At 43.0% G+C, this 21732-nt stretch overlaps 2 protein-coding genes across 5 annotated transcripts in view; one reads left to right on the forward strand and one right to left on the reverse strand.

The window, feature by feature from the left end:
* The window catches only part of CFAP61 (cilia and flagella associated protein 61), a 256250-nt gene extending 255475 nt beyond the window's left edge, over window positions 1-775 (reverse strand). For all 4 annotated transcript variants that reach the window (XM_083175929.1, XM_083175928.1, XM_083175927.1 and 1 more), the window contains exon 1: window positions 511-775. The gene's annotated coding sequence lies outside the window, so the exon portion shown is untranslated. The remainder of the gene's footprint in view (window positions 1-510) is intronic.
* A 61-nt stretch (window positions 776-836) lies between these two features.
* CRNKL1 (crooked neck pre-mRNA splicing factor 1) lies at window positions 837-16788 on the forward strand. The gene is made up of 14 exons (XM_083175930.1): window positions 837-992; window positions 2278-2430; window positions 4317-4408; window positions 5340-5498; window positions 5596-5762; window positions 6836-7014; window positions 9826-9996; window positions 10141-10332; window positions 10423-10482; window positions 11802-11882; window positions 13702-13941; window positions 14916-15017; window positions 15416-15664; window positions 16282-16788. The coding sequence occupies exons 1-14, from the start codon at window positions 945-947 to the stop codon at window positions 16468-16470; spliced, it is 2082 nt and encodes a 693-aa protein (XP_083032056.1). The 5' UTR covers window positions 837-944; the 3' UTR covers window positions 16471-16788.
* Window positions 16789-21732: the final 4944 nt, after the last annotated feature.

Here is a 21732-nt window from a genome sequence, read left to right on the forward strand (position 1 = left end):
CTGTAGAATTTGGCCTGCAACCTAACAGACCAATCAGAATGTAATATGCACTTGCATACACCCATGTATCATGTCTTTTAACCTACTGTTAAACTCTTAATAAATCAGAATGTTTCTTGACTCGCCACCGTGTGTTTGGTGTGTAGGGTTAATTTACATTCTCACTGGTACCTAAGGGGCCACCAGGTCGAGGGGCTACACATTTATCCTTACAGTATCAGTCCTCCTAGTTTTGTTTAATATTACAGAAATGCATTTTAAGGCATTATTTACTATGCAGAGTAGCGCTAAACCGCATTTCCCACATCTCATACACTTGGTGAAATGAGCAGGAGTGTGGTAATGCAGTCTGCATTATGCCATGATTTCCAGTGTTACACACAGCCTACACTTTTCATTTGGTAGAATGAGATAGATAGATAGATAGATAGATAGATAGATAGATAGATAGATAGATAGATAGATAGATATAATATAGATATATTTTCCATCTCCAAAAGTGCTGCTCACCTGTTATACCTGCGCGTCTCCCCTGTGCCGGGTAATTAGAAAAAAAATCCTAATGATAAAGAACAGGAGGACGCTGTGTTTGGTTGCTATGGAAACTCAGGGCCGGCCTCTGCCTTTATTTTGGTATCCGGGAACATGGCCGACATGCAGCCGGTTGTGATATCCACTATAGAGAAAACATGTAAATTCCTCGGAGTACAATGAGTATGTCACAGACATGGCCGCTATCACGCAGACATGATACTCTGGGACACATAGATCTCTAGTGTGCAGAACGTAAAAAAAAAAAAACAATGTTGGGGGGTGGGGTCACGCGCTGCTCTACGTCGTACGTCCTGGTGGGCGTGGCTTTGGCGTGACGTTTCCGTGTGCGCCTGCTGCTTGGCCCGCTGGTGCTGCTGCTGCTTGTTGGGGTGAGCGGTGAGGGGGCAATCATGGCGTCCACGGCGGCTGGCAAGCAGCGGATCCCCAAAGTGGCCAAGGTTAGTGCTGAGGGGTGGCTCTGTGAAGGGAATGCATGTAGTAGATGGTGGCACAGTTCAGCAACAAGGACCCTCTCTGTCCCAGGACCTGTACCCCCTCAGCGCCCATACTATTTCCCTGACTGCGTGCTGACCATCTATGACAGGCCTGTCCAACCTGTGGCTCTCCATATGTTGTCAAACTACAAATCCCATTATGCCTTGCCACAGTTTTGCTATAAGGGAGTGTTAAAACAGTGACAAGGCATGCTGGGATTTGTAGTTTCACAACATCTGGAGAGCCACAGGTTGGCCTGTCCTGATCTATGTCATTGGTGTTGTAGAAATATCTGGTAATTCATTATAAGGTGCTGGCAGCTATGATTAAGTAGGTCTTGCTGAGCCGTTCATCCCTAGCTGGAAAGCCACCTCTCATCTGCAGGCATTGCTTTCATGCTTCCCTACCAACATAAGGACATAAACTACAGCTGTTTACGCCTTATTACACAACCTGAGCTTCTCATCTATATAATTACCTTGCTGGTAGCCAAATACTTTGGAACGTGTAAGCAGTAAGTGCTGGAAAATCTATGAATATGATCCATACACAGTGCCGTGCATCTTCTGAGCGAGCTCATGTTAATTCTTCCAACATATAGGCATTTGAGGAGCCTAGTAATTGGTTGCATTCTTTATTAATAACAGCTGTCACAGTGGGGCTGTAAGTACAGGGAAAGATTACTTGTACATGTAAGTGGGAGCCATTTTGCCATAAATGTCTACTGGCAGATGTTACATACCGCTATGCCAGAGTGTTCAGGGCATAGAATTATTCTCAGTGATTGTAGTTGCATTGCAGTGGGTCACCATACTAATGTGAGTTTGTTCTGCTTTTGGCCTGCGTTGCTGCTGTTTATGTATTGACAACAGGTACTCCTTATAGTAAACTGGATCTACAGTATACTTTCATGTCCTGGCAAACTACTTGTCTATAGAAAATGACCATCTTCCGAGGAGAACGTTACTAATGCAAGTGCAGTTTCCTATGGGGTGTCGGATGCTTTGATGTACTGTATTGTCAACTTGCTGTGCAGCAGAGTAATGTCTCCATTCCATCGAGGAGTTTTTAATGTTCTATGGTTAATCCTTCTTAAACTGCATGTGCCTATGTCAGGATTATTTTGAATAGGAATAAGTGATATTTTTTGTGAGTTTATGTGGCTAGATTATGATACAAATAAATGTGAATATTTCCATTGAAATGTGTAGATGTGTCACTGATAACACTTCATCTCGCTCTTCCTAGGTGAAAAATAAAGCCCCGGCTGAGGTGCAGATAACAGCTGAGCAGCTGCTGAGAGAGGCCAAGGAGAGAGAGCTCGAGCTGCTTCCTCCTCCTCCCAAACAAAAGATCACAGATGAAGAGGAACTTAATGACTACAAATTAAGGAAAAGAAAGGTAAGTACTGTGTAGATTGTTACCAATGCAACCTTTGTAATATGCTTTAAGTTCCATATTTGATGTGGTTGTACACTGACTGATTCTGCCTTCCAAGTCTGGGATGTCCTTCCCCTTTTATAAAACACTTAAGGGATATCATTGAGAAAAGCCTTGGTTTAAAAATAGCGTACTGTTTTTTAATTTAATTTTTTATTTATTTACAGTTTGTTATATAGCGCAGCAGATTCCATTGCGCTTTACAATAGTTGACAGTGATAAAAAAAAACTGAGTAAAAACAGACAGACTTGGAGGTAGGAGAGCCCTGCTGCAAGCTTACAATCTATAGGAACATAGGAGGGAAATACAAGGACAGGCACCAGTAATAGCATAGTTTGTAGGTTCAAAGGGGAAGCTATATACTAAAAAGTGCCTCAGAGGGTTATGCGTATAGAACTTAAATATGATAGGCTTGCCTGAAGTGGTGAGTTTTCAGGGAACACTTGAAAGTTTGGAGGCTAGTTTTATAAATATGTATAATCAAGCTTATTAAATATATTTATTAAGCTTGATTTATAATACAGATTATAATACACAATATAATGACAAGTCTTGTTTATCATACAGGTGTTGTCTCATGGGCCCTTATTCTGGTTGGTGCGGTAATATCCGCGTGCGGTCGTGCCGCCGATGTTTTGTGTCCGCGCATGTGCAGAGGCGTCTCTGCGCATGTGCGAGCGGGGCGTACGGCCAAATCCCGCATGAAATGTGAACACTCCGACCAGGGGGTGGAGAGGGGCGTGAAGGGCTATTTGGGCTCATTACCATATGCATACGCCCCGCGTTTCATGGGCGTTCCCATGCAAACGCTGGGCGTACGTATGGTAATGCGGCCGTGACGCTCGTGTAGGGGGCGGCCATATGACATCCCCGGATGTCAGCTGCCCGCCCAGATCCCTGCTTTTGCACGTAAAAATGTCCGTGTGGTCTGAGGTTGCGGGAGCTGGTGGACCACTCGGTCCTGCATTCGATGGTCTGCGACCATCGAATGATGGGGGAGGTTCCCTTAGATGGAGGAGGCGTATTCCATGAAAAATACACGTGCGGTCCGTTAGGCCAGCTTGTTACCGCGTACGGACGGAGTTGGCGATCCGTATGGAAGGCGGGGTTTCGCACGCACGGTCCTGGCCGCATATTCGGATCCGGCCGCACCAATCAGAATAAGGGCCATGGTGATGTCCTTTTTAAATAGTCTAGGTCAAGGATGGCCAAAATTGTCCTCAAGATCTATCAACAGTTTATGTTTTTCAGGCAACCTGTGGATATATATAGTAGGAATGAATGCATCATGTTTGATAATGTGACAGTTAGTAAGGACTACAGCTGTGCACCAGCTAGGTGATCTGGAAAACGTGGACCATTGCTAGGTCTTGAGGACTCCTGGTCTAGGTTTTAAGCCTACACCACCATCTAATATATACATATTAGTAAATTGTCAATTCTATTACTGTGTGCAGCCATTATTCTCAGTGAATCTCATCAAAGCCTCTGCTGAAAGTCTGGCTGTGTAATGCTACAGGGAAAGCAGTGCAGAAAGACCAATCAGTAGTCACAGAAGATGGATTCTGATTGGCCCTTCAGCTTATACCCAGATGCCACTATTTCAGAATGCTGAATTCATTTTTCTGTGTCTGAATTGCAAAAGTAGCGGAGCCCCTGTAAGAACAGGTACATAGTACAGTCCCTGTGGCTCCTGCTACAGAAATCTCCATGTTAATATGTATTTATACTCAGTTTTGGTGCGCCTTTAAACACTGTTCTCCATCCATCAATAAACTTTCTTACTATTCACAAATTGGAACAAGTTTTTAATTCTTTTTCTTTTCCTTCTATTTTTCTTTTTCAGACCTTTGAAGATAATATAAGAAAAAACAGAACTGTTATTAGTAACTGGATAAAGTATGCACAATGGGAGGAAAGTTTAAAAGAGGTTCAGAGGTGTGTACACAGTGTAATTTATGGATGAGCTTGTGTGTTAATGACATCTTTAGTACTTGCTAATCTTTTTTGGACTTAAGAACCGGATCCTAGGATTCACTGTACCATCCATTATGGTTTATTATATAGTGCAATATTAGGAGTAGGGATGCCAATTCCGGGGCATTTTTTTCAATCCCGGAAATCGGAATAAAAAATGCCCGATCCCGGGATTGGCTTCCCTAATAAGAAAAACCCTCCTTGGCCGCCCGCATATTAATTTACATGTGTGGTGAGGTGTGGCCGGGAGGGTGGGCGGTGAAGCTGGGCAGGCGTTTTGTAGCCGGGTGGTCGAAGCCACGATCCAGCAGGTGGGTGCGCAGTGAATATGGGTGGTGTCGGGAAGCCGGAAGCACGCTGTGTGGCCTGCGTAGCGTGACCTGTCACCTTGCTCAGATGCTGCCCGGCTTTAGACTGCGCATGCGCAGTCTAATCACGGGATTGGAAACTCCAGTCCCGGGATTGGAAACTCCAGTCCCGGGATTGGAAACTCCAGTCCCGGGATTGAAATCCTGGCGTTTTTTAGAGGCCAAATCCTTGGCCACCCTAATTAGGACCCATTATCACAATACTATTGCCCTATACTCTCTTGGAATAATTAAGAAGCATGTTATCCACATGTATAACAATATGCCTTGAGCTCCCTAGTGGTGGTCTGTATAGAATACAATAATTTATGGTCCAAATGATAGGCAACATTGGTGCTAGTGGCACTTTATTTACATGTCTGTTGGTACCACACAGTATAATTTCTGTGTAAGGTTTAACACACACTGCATTACTTTACTATACTTGATTCATATTGCGTCATATGTTCAGTACTTGCTCTGATCTTTTGATTTGAATGTGTCTGTGCATCAATGGAGGTTTAATGTGATTTTTGTCTGTCTAGGGCACGGTCTATATACGAGCGTGCATTAGATGTGGATCACAGGAATATTACATTATGGCTGAAGTACGCAGAGATGGAGATGAAGAATCGCCAGATTAACCATGCGCGGAATATTTGGGATCGTGCCGTTACCATTCTTCCCAGGGCCAACCAGTTCTGGTATGTGAACCAAAGACAACCATGCACTATAATGATTGATCGTTCAGCCAGCCTTTGGTATAGGACACGTGGTTAAACATTGTATGTTAATTTCTAGGTATAAATACACCTACATGGAGGAACTGCTGGGTAATGTGGCAGGAACAAGGCAAGTGTTTGAACGCTGGATGGAGTGGCAGCCGGAGGAACAAGCGTGGCATTCTTATATCAACTTCGAGCTTCGGTACAAGGAGGTGGACAGAGCACGCTCTATTTATGAAAGATATATCCTTTCTGAGGCTTACACATTCCCTGTTTTATTGATATTAAACATTCATTTTCAACTTATACATAGAAGTAGAAAGTGCTCGTCACGCATGTGGCAAACTTTAAAAAAATACTGCAGGAGGGCACTGATAAATTTATTACTAGGGTAAACTTAGAACACGCGGGCATGTACTGAGGCTCGAGGAAGAGAAATTCCATACTAAATGAAGAGGATTCTGCACCATTAGAGCAGTAAAGTTCTGGAACTCATTGCTGGTGGGGGTGGTTACAGCAACTATTGTTAATGAATTTCAATCAAAACTTGATACATTTTTGGCCTCTAAGGGAATCCTAGAGATATGACTTACTCAAGTCAGTAGTTACAAGTTAGATAGGTTGAACTCATAATTACTATGTTACTATGTAAGTGAAGAACTACTGACTTGATGATATATAGCCATCATTTTAGCATTTGAAAAGTTGATTGAGAATCCGTATATTTACGTTTTCCTGCGTAATTACTTTCCACTCCACTGGTTAGGGTCATGTGGCAATTGGTGATAAGATCTTTGCACCTCTTTGTTAGTGTAAAAATAATACTGAGGCTATAAATAAAATGCTGTGAAGTATTTCTTATTCAGATCACCTCAAGGAAGATAATAGGAGAAAATGCAACGTTTGCTTTTCTGACTATTTCGTGCACAATAGAGATGGCAAACTTTTTTCCGAACTTATGAATGCTTGCTAAAATGTGTGGAGATGAATTTAAATATTTAAAGAATAGGTCGACAATGTCGTATTTTGTAGACTGATAGTGACATCATCTTAATTTTAAAATCAGTTGATGACATTCAGACCATGGGGATTATGTGGGATTTCCTGTAGTTTCCTGCCTGTAGTTTTTAAGTGGCAATAATTTACCAGATGATACCAGGTTGCTGTAATTCCCACACATCCACATCTCACAATTACATAAGCTACAAAATGAGCCTACGCTGTACACATATACTGACTCTGGATTATATCTGTTCATAGAAACACCTATAAGATATTGCAAACTATTTTTGACATTTCCCTTAACACCCATGCACTTGTCCTTGTACATCCTGATGTGAAGAACTGGATTAAGTACGCTCGCTTTGAGGACAAACATGGCTACATAGCTCATGCAAGGAAGGTCTACGAACGAGCTGTGGAGTTTTATGGGGAGGATCACATGGATGAGAATCTCTTTGTTGCATTTGCCAAATTTGAGGAGAATCAAAAGGAAGTGAGTTGACTTTTTACTTAATTTTCCAGTTGCATAGGAACAGAACGTTATAATGCTATAAAACTCTGCAATTAACTAACCCCGTATAGCATTATATGCTGACTACCGCTGGTATTGAAACTTTATTAGGTATAAACATTATAAAAAAATCAAAATACAGTCGTAGTGTTCTGTTCCACCATACGTCTATTGTTCACCTTAGTTCCAATACCGATTCTTGCTTCCCTGACCCACTTTGTGTAGTGGCAGGACCCCTTTTTGCGCCCCACGGACCCCCATGTGGTCGGGTATGGGGTCTTAGTGGCCGTGACCCTAATCTGGATTCAATCAAGCCACCTTGCGTTGTTTTGGGCTAAATCGGTCTAACAGTGTCTGAATGCATACCAACAAGCAAATAACAGATTTCAAATATGTAAGACATCAAGTATGCAGTGCATCTACTAAAATACAGAAGAGCGATGACCACATTGTTGGTATCCTCTGTTCATGGCAGCAACCACCTCGGCAATGGTTAAACATGACATCTACATTGAAGATCTAGAATGAACTTGCATATAGCCGTATGGAAATTTCTCGCTGACACACATGACACATATATCTGTAGCAAATCTCACTACAACAAACTAAAATGGCAATATATGTGCACAGGGTCTATTATAGAGAGTCCAAATCTGGGCTTGACAAACTTTTTTTTTTTTTTTTTTTAAATGTAGGAGCTAGGTAGAAAGTGTAGGACCCAGACAAGTTTAAGGGTGCCCATACATGGTGCGATGGGCACCATTTTATTTAGATCGCATCACATTTAGTTCTGAACGCATGCGATATGCTACAACAACGTCCGTTTTTAAGTAGATTTAATACTTATTGTACCCTGCAATGCTCGGAGAGCGCATCGCCTTGCGTAGTATAAAACGTACCATGTATGGGTCCATAGAGAAGAGGTAAGACAGAGAAAGAGAGGGGGCAGGTGGAAGAGAGTAAGGAAAGGGGGGGGGGTGGACAGCAGGGGTGTGAGAGGGTGACTGACAGGGTAGGTGAGAGCACAGGAGAGCGAAAAGGGGATGGGAAGAGAGCAAAAAAGAGGAAAGAGACAGGGTGGGGTAGGGTGAGAGAGATGCTGGCCCACGACCAGATTCTGCTTCCTCCCTTGTGGCAAAAATATCTGGTCGCCAGGTTAATTGAATTCTCTCAAGTTACTTATTTGTTAGTATTGTTGCATTTGGATGTATTAAAGTACTCAATCTTCTGTGTATGTTCCCAACTAGGGAAGGCAATCCCACCTCCTTCTTTTTTTTTTTTTTCTTCTTCAATTTCCCCTTGAAGAAGTCGCAAAGTCAGTGGGTCTTTATGGTCGCTTGGTGACTGTGGCAGGCCTCTGCTAAGTAAGCAGCCCACACAGTAGACTCCATACACACCGTGCTGAGGTGTGGGGCTGCACAACCATGGGAGGCCTGAGTGCAACGTCTGGACCAAGTACTAGTGATCAGCGCTGTCCAGGCTGAAAGCAATTGTCTGCACCTTAATTCTGATAATTGTGGCATTTGAGGCACCGTTCTCATGTTCATAATCCCAGCATTTTTGTATCACCATATACTACCCCGATTAGCTTATCTATTACCAACACATCTAACTAGCCAGATTGTCATTTGTAAGCATTATTCTCTTTAATGGAAATTAAGGCTTGTTTGTCTTGCTAAGACACATTTTATCTATACATTCCTGGGTGTATAAATAACATGTATCGCTTGTTGAGATGCATCTGGTATGCAGTAATATTGCATTTTAAATATTGGGGAAGATATATTAAGCCTTTGGGGATGAGTTTGTATTGAGCTCTACCAGGATTAGGGTATGGGATGGGGGTGCTAGGTGGGTTGGTGCGGGTTACTGAACTTTGATTGAATTTTATGCTAAACTGTGCATTGACCAGATTTGAACATTGATGTGGGACTCGCCCAGTGGCCTCAAAAAAGGCCACCATTAAATCAACAGGGGGGACGACATAGGATCCAGTTAGGGTCCCTATGATAATGGATTCCCTTACACCTCTACTAGGTCCCTCAGGAGTGACACTGTGCTGGTCCTCCTGTGAGACACATGGTCCAGTATCAGGAACCCCCCCCCCCCCCCCCCCCCTTTTCAACCCTCTCCAAAAACAGATGTATTAAGCCTGATAAAGTGGAAGGTGATAAAGAACAGGAGTTCATTGGTTGGCATGTTATCACTTTACCAGGCTTATATATGTGCCTCATTATGTGGCTTATTTTTGCTCCGAGCTAAAAGGCCTCTGGGTAATGGCATCAGTCAACGCTCCCCCCACTTTGCATATTATTCACATTAAATGATGGGGAGAGGACGGGTAGGGAATTTGTCTGCACACTCTTGATGGGTCGTCAATCTTTTTATTTTTAGACCCCTGTTGCCCGCTATTTTTTAGTTCACTTGCGGGGGTGCCACTCAGGGTAACTTGGAGTATACAGAAAACTGTGGTAGCACAAAGAGTGGTGCCAGGAAAGAAGTTACGCTGTTTGAGTGCACACTATTTAATTTTGTTTTTTACTGTATTGTAATCATGAGTACAGGGTAAAATTTAACTTTTAAAAAGATTTCCTCTTTGTTTTTATTTTTATTCCTTTATATTCATAGGATGATTTGCACCTCCCGTAATGCTTGGCAAAGTGGTTTTGTTCATTCTAAATCTCCCCAGCACACTTTGGAGCTAATCACATTGACCTCATAGACTTTATATAATGCTTATAAATTTAGCATTTGCCTTATTTAACAATATTTGTTTATTTTTGTTTAATCTAGTCAGAAAGAGTGCGTGTCATCTATAAATATGCCTTAGACAGAATCCCGAAGCAGCAAGCCCATGATCTGTTCAAAAACTACACTATTTTTGAAAAAAAATACGGGGACCGGCGAGGTATTGAAGACATCATTGTGAACAAGAGGCGCTTCCAATACGAGGAAGAAGTCAAGGTGAATGATTCAATGTTTTTGTTTTGTTTTTTACCCCACTGTATATGAAATGTAATGCATAACTTATTTTAGTAATCGATTTTTGGGATTAGAATTTGCCACCTCCTTTGTGTTCACCAATGTAATCGTTTGATCTTTTATCAGGCCAATCCCCATAATTATGATGCTTGGTTTGACTATTTACGGTTGGTGGAAAGTGACACAGATGCCGACACTGTACGGGAAGTATATGAACGAGCGATTGCGAATGTCCCACCCACGGAAGAGAAAAGACACTGGAAACGATATATATACTTGTGGATTAATTATGCGTTGTATGAGGAATTGGAGGCAAAGGTACAGACAAGTCTGTGTCCATGTTTTTATCAAGTCTCTTTAAAAAGCAATTTGATGTAGCCCATTTGATTATATTTATATTGTTTGCAGGATCCAGATAGAACCAGACAGGTGTACCAGGCTTGCATAGAGCTAATTCCTCACAAAAAGGTAAAAACAGCTAATCACTATTTATACTGACAGATAGTTAGTGGTGCTTATGTTTAGTGGGTACAGGAGTCTTTCGGCACCAATAGACTGTTGGTAAATATCTCATGCAGTTATGCTCCTGGTATTCTGCAGCAAGAAAGGGAAGTGCCAGATTCAAAAATGGAAATATAAAAAGTGTTTTACAAGTAGAGATATGTGGGTTCGAATTTACTGTTTACTGTTCTGAAATCGGGATCGTATTGGCTATTCAAAACATGTGACAGCCGATAGCCAATACAATCCTGATTTGAGAACAGAGTAAAACTGAACCCGCACATCTCTAATTACAAGTGTAAGTGGTAAACTTGCTTAATAATTGGTTTCTAAATATTCTGATAATTTCTTATGATAACATTAAATAGAGCTTATGTTTAAGATCGGAAGTGTTACTCAGGGTTGCCGACCCTCCCGGAATTTCCGGGAGTCTCCCGAAAATCGGGACCCCCCTCCCGGTCCCCCGGATCGCGGCATTAAAATGCCGCAATCATCGGGTCTCAGAGGAGGGGGCGGAGCTAAATCGGCACAATCGCGTCATTTTAGCCCCGCCCCCTCCACGGAGATCCGTGAATTATGTGTTTTACCGCCATGGGGGCGGGGCTTAGTGATGTCACTATGAAGCCCCGCCCCCTGAGCGGCTGCTGAACCTCTCCTCTCCGGGCTTCTCCCGGAGAGGAGAATAATAAAGTCGGCAACCCTGGTGTTACCCCTTGTTTCCTTTTTGTCCACAAATAGTTGAAATAATTATTTGTAAGTTTATTAATATTAAGTATAAGGAATCTGCATTATAGGTGTAGTTATTATGTCTATGCCATTTCGGGCATAAGCCCGTCTTCAGGACTAAAATAAAATGTGCATTTTAAATACTCGCACTACAGAAGCTCAGGCATCTCCCGTCCATCATCCTCTTGGATCGTGGAACTTCTGGGCGGAAGTGACATCTTGCCAGTACTAGAGGGCAGACGGTGATGTCAGGGCACTGGAAAAATTTACAGACAGTGATCAGAATTATACAAACAAAGCAAATATACTGTGTACAAACATATGCATTTTGTAAAATAACATAATACAAAACTACATAGCAAGTGCTAAAAATATTTGTTTTTGTTCCTGCTGTGATTCGGGGATCTGTATGGGTGTATTAATAGTTGAAAATCCATTTACTTGGTGAGAACTAATATGTACTGGATTGTTGTGTGTAATGTATTGTGGCCCATGGGAAGGTACATGTATGTATACTTTTTTTTAATTGCCATTTGTTTTATTTTCCCTTTGCTTTACAGTTCACTTTTGCAAAAATCTGGCTGATGTACGCACAGTTTGAAATAAGACAAAAAACTCTTCCTATGGCTAGAAAAGCATTGGTAAGTTCGAGTGGCGGCTGTTCCCCTTTAAAACACCTAATAGATTATCCATTCAACAATGAACAAGTATAGTTCTGTAGCCTATAGAACCACCTTATTGGGACTAATTCAGATCTGATCGCACAGCCATGAATTCCCAGCGGCCAGCATTCAATTTAGACACCATTCCACCAGAGTGAAATCCCACCTAACTAATGACTGTGCTCCCATGTGTGGATAGTTGTGTATGGCTGCGAATTGACTTGTCTGCCATGCGAATATATCTAAAACACATTACAACCGCGCTCCATCGAATGACTTTTGACATTGGACATCTCATAGCAGGTCCACAGCAGCCAGAGACTGATTGGAGAAAACTGTATATCAAGCCTGTGGCTGAAGTTACACACCCTCCCCTAAACCGCTCTAGGCAGGCCTAGCGTTTTTTTCTGGACTCCCACTCCAACCTGCCAGAAAGTGCGGCTTTGGAAATAAAGTCCATTAACTTAAAGTAATTATTTTCTATGTTACATATCCTGCATAATACTAAAAAAACAAACGCTTAGGATAGCGGGATATTTCTCTTCCATGTAAGCCATGCTCATTCATGGTTTTATAATGGTATAGGTATCATATAGACCAGGCATTCCCAACCTCAGTCCTCAATGCACAATAACAGCCCAGGGTAAGTGATATCCATGCTTAAGCACAGGTGACTTTAATTAGTCCCTCAGTTTTTTATTTAACCATTTGTGTTGAAGCTTGGATATCATTAACACCTGCAGTGTTAGTGTGCCCTGAGGACAGGAGTTGGGAATGCCTGATGTAGATCTCTGGGGGATATATACAGCTGACCAGCAGTGGGGATGTAGGCATTCGGAATACTGATGCCGCCATCCTGATGGAGGAATCCTGACAGTGGTCAGGTACGTATACTTGCCTTCCCCCTGCTCCCTCCTCGCAACCTAACCCTATCCTTCCCGGGTAGTGCCTATCTCTAACCACCATACCCAGCAACCTAAACTTAACACCTCTGCCTAACCCTTCCTCCCCACAGCCTGACCCAAACCTTCCCCACCACCTGTAGTCTGAACTATAAGGGGGAATTTTTTTGTGGGCGTCTAAAAATCATGATTACCTCTCTGACCAAGCCTATTGTTTGTCGCGGTACCATGTTTAGCTGCACAAAGCTGCTAAACCCATACAGAGTCCTGGTTATGATGCTCAAACTCCATATAGGGCACATATCCGTTCGCCACTTAAGGAAGTTGTGTACTAAAGTCAGGACCACACACACACACACACACTGCATACTTGTTTGAATGGGGTGAAATTGAATTGTTCCAACTGACACAATCTAATAGCAGTAGGGGGGGGGGGGATAACGAATATCCCCGAGTATAATTTTGATGATCTCTCATTCTGATCCAGTTTGTTATTTAATATGTTGCCAATGAATGGATAAGCTACTGTTTTGGCATAAAGAGCCATTGCATGTTTATGCTGTTCCTCCATGGTCAAGATACATAGCTGAAAGTCTTTCACTCGTCAGTCTGGGAGCTCCCCTGGGATATCTCCTCTCTGTTCTCAGCGGTTTCTTAGGAGGCCATAAACTCCCTTCATGTCCCTAAAAGGAATCTGGTTCAACTCATTTATTATGAGTACCTACTACGATGGCACACATAAATATCGGGCCCTGTGAAGATCATTCTAGACACCCAATTGCAGAAGTTGTGGCAGATTAGGACATGACTATTTCCTTCACATGATAGATAGATTTTGTCAATTTCTAAAATGGAGAACCCTTCATTTGATTTCTGATTGGTCTTCTTTTATTTAGGGCACGTCTATTGGCAAATGTCCCAAACACAAGCTGTTTAAAGGTTACATAGAATTGGAGTTGCAGCTTCGGGAATTTGACCGATGTAGAAAGCTGTATGAAAAGTTCTTGGAATTTGCCCCGGAAAATTGTACAACGTGGATTAAATTTGCAGAATTGGAAACTATTCTCGGTGATACGGAAAGAGCTCGAGCGGTGTATGAGCTGGCTATTGGGCAGCCACGTCTTGATATGCCTGAAGTAAGTGGCTTGTTTGTTAGTTGTTTTAAGAATGAATAAACCATAACAGAGGGACTGGAATGTAGTTATACATTCTCTGTTGCACAATGAGTGTAGACCAGTGGTGTAAAACTCATGGCCCTCCAACTGTTGTGGAACTATACATCCCAGCATGCCCTGCCACAGATTTTATATAATGGATTGCGAAAACTGTGGCAGGGCATGCTGGGACATGTAGTTCTAAAACAGCTGGAAGGTCATGAGTTTGACATCACTGGTGTAGACTGATTTGGCCTTTCCACCAATGAAACTTGATTCTTTGGACAGGAGTGTATTGGACTTCAGTGACTAGGTAAGAGTTTCCCTGGCCAGCTCGAGGATTTTCTCTGCACATGCATAATATATATGAACTGTATATATGTACCAACTTTTTGTGCTCATAAGTTATTGACCTACCTTCGCCATGATGCTCATCTGCTGACTGAAGTACAGTATGTCAGTCTCTGAATTGGGCCTTTTGCATCTTGTTTATGCTTCTTTTTGCGATTGTTGCCTCCGAAATAAATTTTGGAAGCGACTTAAGATTTTGAATTTATATGAGCATTGTACGCTTCCTCTCTCCCTCTGTACATAATTATGCTATCTGTAGTACACAGTCTATTAGGGTGTACTTCTGTATCTTGTTCTTCTTATATTCTTGTACAGTGCAACAGAATCCTTGTGGCGATTTTATAAATGCCAAGAATAATTGACTTCCTGCTCCCACATAAATACTTTTATATAGCGCAGCCATCACTATTTCCTCAGTTTGGCTGGTGCTGCAAGTTCTAAATAGAGATTGATGTACAATGGTATTGCTGAAGATTCATTCTAAACATGGGAGTATATTCGGTGTGAGACTTCTTGGTATTCAGCAGCTGTCGCCCAATGTAATGTTAGTATAATGACTGTAGACATTGGTTCATGTTTTGGATTTATTTTCCTCGCGCTCGCAGGTCCTCTGGAAATCCTATATTGATTTTGAAATAGAACAAGAAGAATTTGAGAAGACGAGAAATCTGTACAGGAGACTTCTACAGAGAACTCAGCATGTTAAGGTATCCCACTGATAGGCTGTAATATGGGCAGAATGGTAACTATGTAGGCTAGCTGTCTGACATAATAACATTTGTTCATGTCATAAACGTGTCTGTTTTGTTGACTGATTCTCATTGCCATGTTATGTAGAAGTAGAATAGCGTATGTATATTTTCTGCATGTAAATCATTCCTCTGAGGCTCAGTTTTGCCCCATGTCATGAAAGGACACCATAGTGTGTTTTATATGGAGTTGCTTTGCCCACAAGTGGTGGGACATCTCACGCTATTAATGCTTGTCCGTATACCATAGAACTGCAATGTTTTTAGTGAAGGTAGCTTTATGCGAATATATTATTCCATGTACCTTACTTAAGCACTTTGCCCATTACACAGTGTTTATCCTCTTGCTCTCACAGGTCTGGATAAGCTTTGCACAGTTTGAACTGACCACTGGACACGAGGACACGCTGAGTAAATGCAGACAGATCTATGAGGAGGCAAATAAGACTCTGAGGAACTGCGAGGAGAAGGAGGAGAGATTGATGTTGCTGGAGTCGTGGAGAAGCTTTGAGCACGAGTTTGGTACTGACTCCAACCAAGAGAGGGTGGCTAAGCTCATGCCCGAGAGAGTCAAGAAAAGGAGAAAACTCCAAGCAGAGGATGGGGTAAGAAATCTGTATATGGGTGGAATTATGACCAATTTCTCCTTATATGCCCTTGTTTTGAGGGCTTTAGTACACTGTACCTTTCTAGTCTTCTGCCTATACCCTTACAGTACTTATTGCATTGCATTATAGCCACATCCGTGTCCTCAGTCATACGCATGTTACCACTTCCAGTTGTCATGTGATCACAATATTACGCAGTATAGTAACAGCACATTGCCACTGGCAACAGTGTTTGTGAGCGGCAGGCCAACTGTTCACTAGAAACTGGAGACCTCTCTGAGAAATGAAGCATCCTGGGGCAGATGTATTAAACCTCATCCTGGGGCAGATGTATTAAACCTTAACAAGAGATAAGTATGAAGGGTGATAAAGAGAGAGAAACGTCCAGCCAATCAGCTCCTTGCTGACTTTATTCAAACACAGCCTGTAACGTGATTGGCTGGACATTTATCTCTATCACCCTTGCATTTATCACTTGTTAAGGCTTAAATCATCTGCCCCTATTTGTCTCATGTCTCACTTATTTCTCTGGTTCTTGGTTGATATCCTGAGTTTGTGCAAATGAGCTAGCTACACGTTTCTGTATTGTAACACTGTTTACTCTTTCTAACTAGTCTGATGCTGGATGGGAGGAATACTATGACTACATCTTCCCTGAAGATGCTGCAAATCAGCCCAATCTTAAACTGCTTGCCATGGCCAAACTATGGAAGAAGCAGCAGAAAAATGATGATGACGACGAGGAGGATGATGATGAAGATGGACAAGATCCTGACAAAGATATGGATGAGAGTGCTTCGTGAAGCTCACATTTGTAGTATTGCTGTGTTCTGGTCGTTTTTTACCGCCCTTTTATATTTCCTTGTACATATGTGCCAGACTGGATAATTTTGCTATTAAACAACTAAAACGACCATTTATGTGAAAATAAAACCTGTAAATTAATAATTTTACCATTCAAATGTAAGATATATATTGGTTTCACCTTCCTGGACTATATTAGTCGCTTTGTCCCTTGGTACTTCTGGATGTAAGGTGTAATTTAGGACTTCCTGTGAGATATGTATGATGGCCAGATCAGCCATTGGAACAGTGCACACATAGACACATACTAAATCTGATCCATCTCCAATTCTTATGTTTACTGTGTTAATGCCTACCAGAGACCATGACTAAAGGTGTGACATTTTGAAATCGATCATTTTTGATAGTTTCTCATTCCCATGGGTATATTTTATTTGTGACCGTCTGTAATGAAAGGGTTAGGAACTGGGTCTGTTCCTCATAATTTTCAGGTCCATGTTTTTCCTCACGGATTGTGGTGGATGTGATCGAAGATCCAAGCTTGTGCTTCTTTCTGACCATTGGTGGGTTAGGAGGATAGGTTTTTTTTGTTGTTTGTTTCTGTTTATTCATAGTCTTTCCTGTACCAAAATGGATGTCTATTGCTTGCTGATCAGCGTTGTAATAGCCCAAAGAATTACCAGATCAGGAGGTAAAATCTGTCTGTCCGTCTCCTGGACCTGAACAAGGGCTATCTGCAACCACTATGCTGTGATGGTATTTATGCATTATTATTTTTTTGAAACCTGAATTCTTGCACCCATGTTCTCCACTTTCTGTTCTATAGAACATATTTCTCTTTCATCATTTTGTGTGGTTTGTGATTTACAAATGTCAAACTATATTCTATTCTAAGTAAATAACTCCTTTTTGACAACAAAATAAGAATTCTAGTGTTCTTCTTGTAAGTTATCCACCTGCAGTCTGACTATTTTTCATCTTCCATCTATCAACTACGGTTATAAAATGATCAGTCACTCCCATAGCCCATAAGCTTCCATCATGTAATGACTACAGTAGGACTTGACTGGCAACCATAAAATAGGATATTTGTACTCACCACCCCACCCTGACTAAACAACCCCACCACACACCTTTTAAAAAAAAACCAAAAACATTGTAAAAGCCATATTCCTGTTAGAGCTGGCACAGTACTAATACACCCTGTGGGCTGAGGACTTAATGTGAGGATTCCTTAGCATGGAGGCTGCAGTAGGAGTGCAGCTAGAACCTATGGTGAAAGCAGTCTAGTCAAAGGGGAGTTGTGGCTCTGAGATGGGCAGGGAAATATGGCTTTCAAACAGGAGGCCCAGCAGCAGTAGCTCCTGGACTGTAGTGGCTGCATTTGGGAACCAGGCAATTGGGGTGTAGGAGGGATTGGAAAAGCCAGGCAGATACCGAGCTCCTGAACCAATTGGAGCTCAGGGTATAGCCTTCAAGCAGGAGCCGCTGCCAGGCGACAATGCTCTGATTGGCTAGTGCGGTCTATCTCCTCAGCCACATACATCTTGTTATAGTTGGACCACCTATGGTTGCTGTGGAAAACTACATCAGTGCTTAATAAATCCCTGACACAAAAATAAAGGCAGGTAGTCAATGCGGTCGGTGAGGGGGTTAAACAGCAAGGATTGCAGAAAACCAGCGATCCTCGCTGTTTAACCCCTGCGCTGGCCGCTCGCTCTATTCAATGTTCTGGGGAAATCCTCGCCGTCACAGGACGTCGAGAATTCCCCAAAACAGCGAGAGCCGCGGCTAATTCCCGAAAACTCGCTGCTTCTGACGCCGCATACGCCAATTCCCCCTCACTCAAAAAATGGAGCGAGGGGGATGCGTTGAATACTGACAGGGTGAGTGGTGACAGCGAGCAGGAAGCTCTGCTCGCTGTCGCCGCTCGCCCACAGCATTGAATTACCCCCCAAAGCCTATCTCGGGACACAGCCTGAAGCATTAGGGAAGGCAATTCCTATTATATCTGTGAAAAAGGATATATCTGTTTGGAAGAAAGCGAGGGCATGCTTGTTTTCCCATCTGGTATACTGGTGACTCTTGATGGCACAAAGCTGTACCTAAAGAAAATGCTCAGTTGCTGTGTGTAACACTCCTCCTTCCAGAGCAGTCATCTCTGGAAGTGAAAACCTTTTAATGGTAGCATTTTACAAAGCTGTGCACATACCACATCGCTGCCATGAAAATAAGCCTTTACAGCAGAGGTTCCCAAACGCGGTCCTCAAGGCACCCCAACGGTCCAGGTTTTAGGTCTATCCATGGCTCAGCGCAGATGGTTAAATCAGACTGACTGAGCTACTAATTAAGTCACCTGTGGCCAAGCATGGATAAACTTAATACCTGGACCATTGGGGTGCCTTGAGGACCGCGTTTGGGAAACTCTGCTTTACAGTATGGGGATTATTAGCTAAAATTACTGCCATAAGGCCATTAGGTCATGTGTACAACTTAATGACGGTTCTTTCCACATAAATAGGAATTGCTCGTCCTACTGTATTTCTAGGGCATGAAGAAAATGGTCTGAGAGCTGTCTGGGCAGTATCTCGGAAAGCGGAAACCACAGCTCCTTGTTTATGTAACAGGATGAAAGGAAAGCTTTGTTCTGAGCATCCTCTATGCTTCTGGAAGATGAAGAAAGGGGACCGAGCACTAAGCTCAGATACTCTACTATTCTTGCTAAAGAGATACCTGGCAGGAAAACTTTCCATACATGATATTATAAGCACCAGAGGTTCAGAGATTTGAAGGTTGGGACTTGAGAGTCTTTAAGAATGTGATTCAGATCCCATGGTACTACAGTGGCACAAAGGGAGGCTGGAAATGATCGGGATACGGTCATATTGTCTACAGCAACTAGGTCGACACAAGCATTTGGTCGACAGTCAATAGGTCAACATAGGGTTTTTGTTTTTTTACTGTTTTTTGAGCCGACATGTAATGACAGAAGGTATATCATGCCCTACCATCCACTAAGGCATGGTGGGACAATAAAATAGTGTGCTGAGCATAGTGAGGGGATGCGGTGCTACGTTTTAGTGTCCATGTCGATATATGTGCCAACAGGCGGTATTTCATGCCCTACCGTCCAATAGGGCGTGGTGGGAGAATAAAATAGTATGCCCGAAGCATAGCACTTTAACCATTGTACATGTTGACTGTGTTGACATTCGGGTAAAAAAAAAAAAAGTGAAGAAACCCATGTCGACCTTTTGACTGTCGACCTTCCCATGTCAACCTAATGCTTGTGTTGACATAATGACCTGTCAACAATGACCCATGTCGACCTAGTTGCTGTAGACCAAATGATCCACACCCATATGATCTACCCCCTGTAAAAAAAATACATATGAACGGACATCTTTCCTGCAAAACTAAATGCAGACACCTGAATCTTAAAAGAATCTAGTTGTAGAGCCTAGAAAGGCAAAAAGTTGAGGGACACAAAAGCCTTTTTTCCTTGCATCAAAAAAAGTAGGTTTTCTAGACTGATATAACTTTGTAAGTATTGCTCTCTACATCTTTAGCACTGTCTGAACAACAGTATCGGCAAACCCCTCCCTGCCTTCATAGCTATCCTGTTCAAGCCAACAGAGGCAGGGCCCTGTGGAGGAAGGAGCCCCGACTGAGGAGAGTCGTGCGAAGTAAGTCCATGACACAAGACCTTCCAGGCCAGTCTCAATAAAAAAAATGTTTTGGTGTTTTTTGAACCCACGAAAGCATTACAATTTGCCATAGAACATGGCTCGATCAAAGTGTCTATGGGAAACTCCTCAACCGCTCGTTCAGTTGCAGTGCCTGGCCACCTTGTGGTTTGAATGCCTAAGAGCATGTAGAAAACAATTGTCTAGTCTGGCAGTTGTTATTTTAAAGATGTAATAGCCGCCGCTGCCCGCCCGCTGAGTGACAGCATGAGGATTATCAATGCTGCCCGCCCCACTGTCACTGGCATCCCCCGCTGCACCCAGAGACGCTGCTGCCAGCAAGCTGCACAGTGAGAGCACGGTGATTATCACCGCCGCCCGCCCCACTGTCACCGGCATCCCCCGCGGCACCCAGAGATGCTGCTGCCAGCCCCCACTACCGCCGCTGCTCACCGGCACCACCGGTGCCTGCCCCCCCCTGCTCCTCACCGCCCGGCAGCTCCCTGGTTTATTTTATATGTGATAAATCGAATGCGATTTATCACATGTAAAAAATGGCACATCAAGTGCCACATTGTATGTGAGCTTCCTGGGGAGCTGCCGGGCATCTCGCAGGAGAATTGGGTCCGACTTGTCCCTAGGACAAGTCGGCCTAATGTATGGGGGCCTTAAGCCTTGGAGAGATAAGGTGCAGAGAGATCAGAGGGCAGATGTATTCTGCCTGGTGAAGTGATAAAGTGGTTACACAGTGGGATGTGATAATGCACAGGCCAGTCAGCTCCTACCATTATTTTTCCAACCAAGCCTGGTACTTGACATGAGTTAATTGGCTGGTGCATTATAACCTTCCACTTTATCTCTTCATAAGGCTTAATTAATACATCTACCCAGGGCTATTTTTCAGCAGGCACTGAGGCCCTTATTCTAGTTCACTCTTTCTGACAAAATATTTCTTAGATGGACAAAACCACGTGCACTGCAGGTGAGGCAGGTGTAAAACCCCACCCAAATTTAATTATCTCTGCACAAGTAACACCGCCTCACCTGCAGTGCACATGGTTTTGTCCATCTAAGAAATATTTTGTCAGAAAGAGTGAACTAGAATAAGGGCCTCAGTTCCTGCTGGAGCCTACTGAAAAATAGCCTTGCATCTACCCCAAAGTACCATGCAGCTCCTGAGTTTTTAAACATGGCTGTTAGGAGCTGATTGGCGCGCCAAGGCTTTGTGCATAGACCCCAATATCTGTCTCAGTGAGCATTAGTGCTGTTTAACTGCTAGTGCACTACCTGTGGCCAATCTTGTTTGCTGGGCAGGGGCAAAATCACTGTTATGCTGGGTAACTGGGAGGATGGATCAGATCATCTGGCTGATCCAACTGATAAGTGCATATACAGTCACGTACCGATCCACTGCCCCTGGGGTCGCACTTGGCGTCACAACTGGGCAGGCAATAAATGAATCACCAGCAGTCGCTGGGGATACAATCCTGAAGTCAGGCTCGCCATCATCAGCGGTGCTGCACCGCTGGCACACACCTACGGATTGGACCGACACATCATGTGTGCTAAAAAGCA

The sequence above is a fragment of the Crinia signifera genome, chromosome 3, assembly GCF_055691185.1.
Source record: "Crinia signifera chromosome 3, ASM5569118v1, whole genome shotgun sequence".
Lineage (NCBI taxonomy): Eukaryota > Metazoa > Chordata > Amphibia > Anura > Myobatrachidae > Crinia > Crinia signifera.

Bases quoted from the DNA above. Each gene is read 5' to 3' on its own strand.
- CRNKL1 (XM_083175930.1), top strand. From the start codon at position 945: ATGGCGTCCACGGCGGCTGGCAAGCAGCGGATCCCCAAAGTGGCCAAG. The intron at 10,333-10,422 runs GTACAGACAAGT...TATTGTTTGCAG, and splicing joins ATGAGGAATTGGAGGCAAAG to GATCCAGATAGAACCAGACA. The intron at 11,883-13,701 runs GTAAGTTCGAGT...TCTTTTATTTAG, and splicing joins CTATGGCTAGAAAAGCATTG to GGCACGTCTATTGGCAAATG.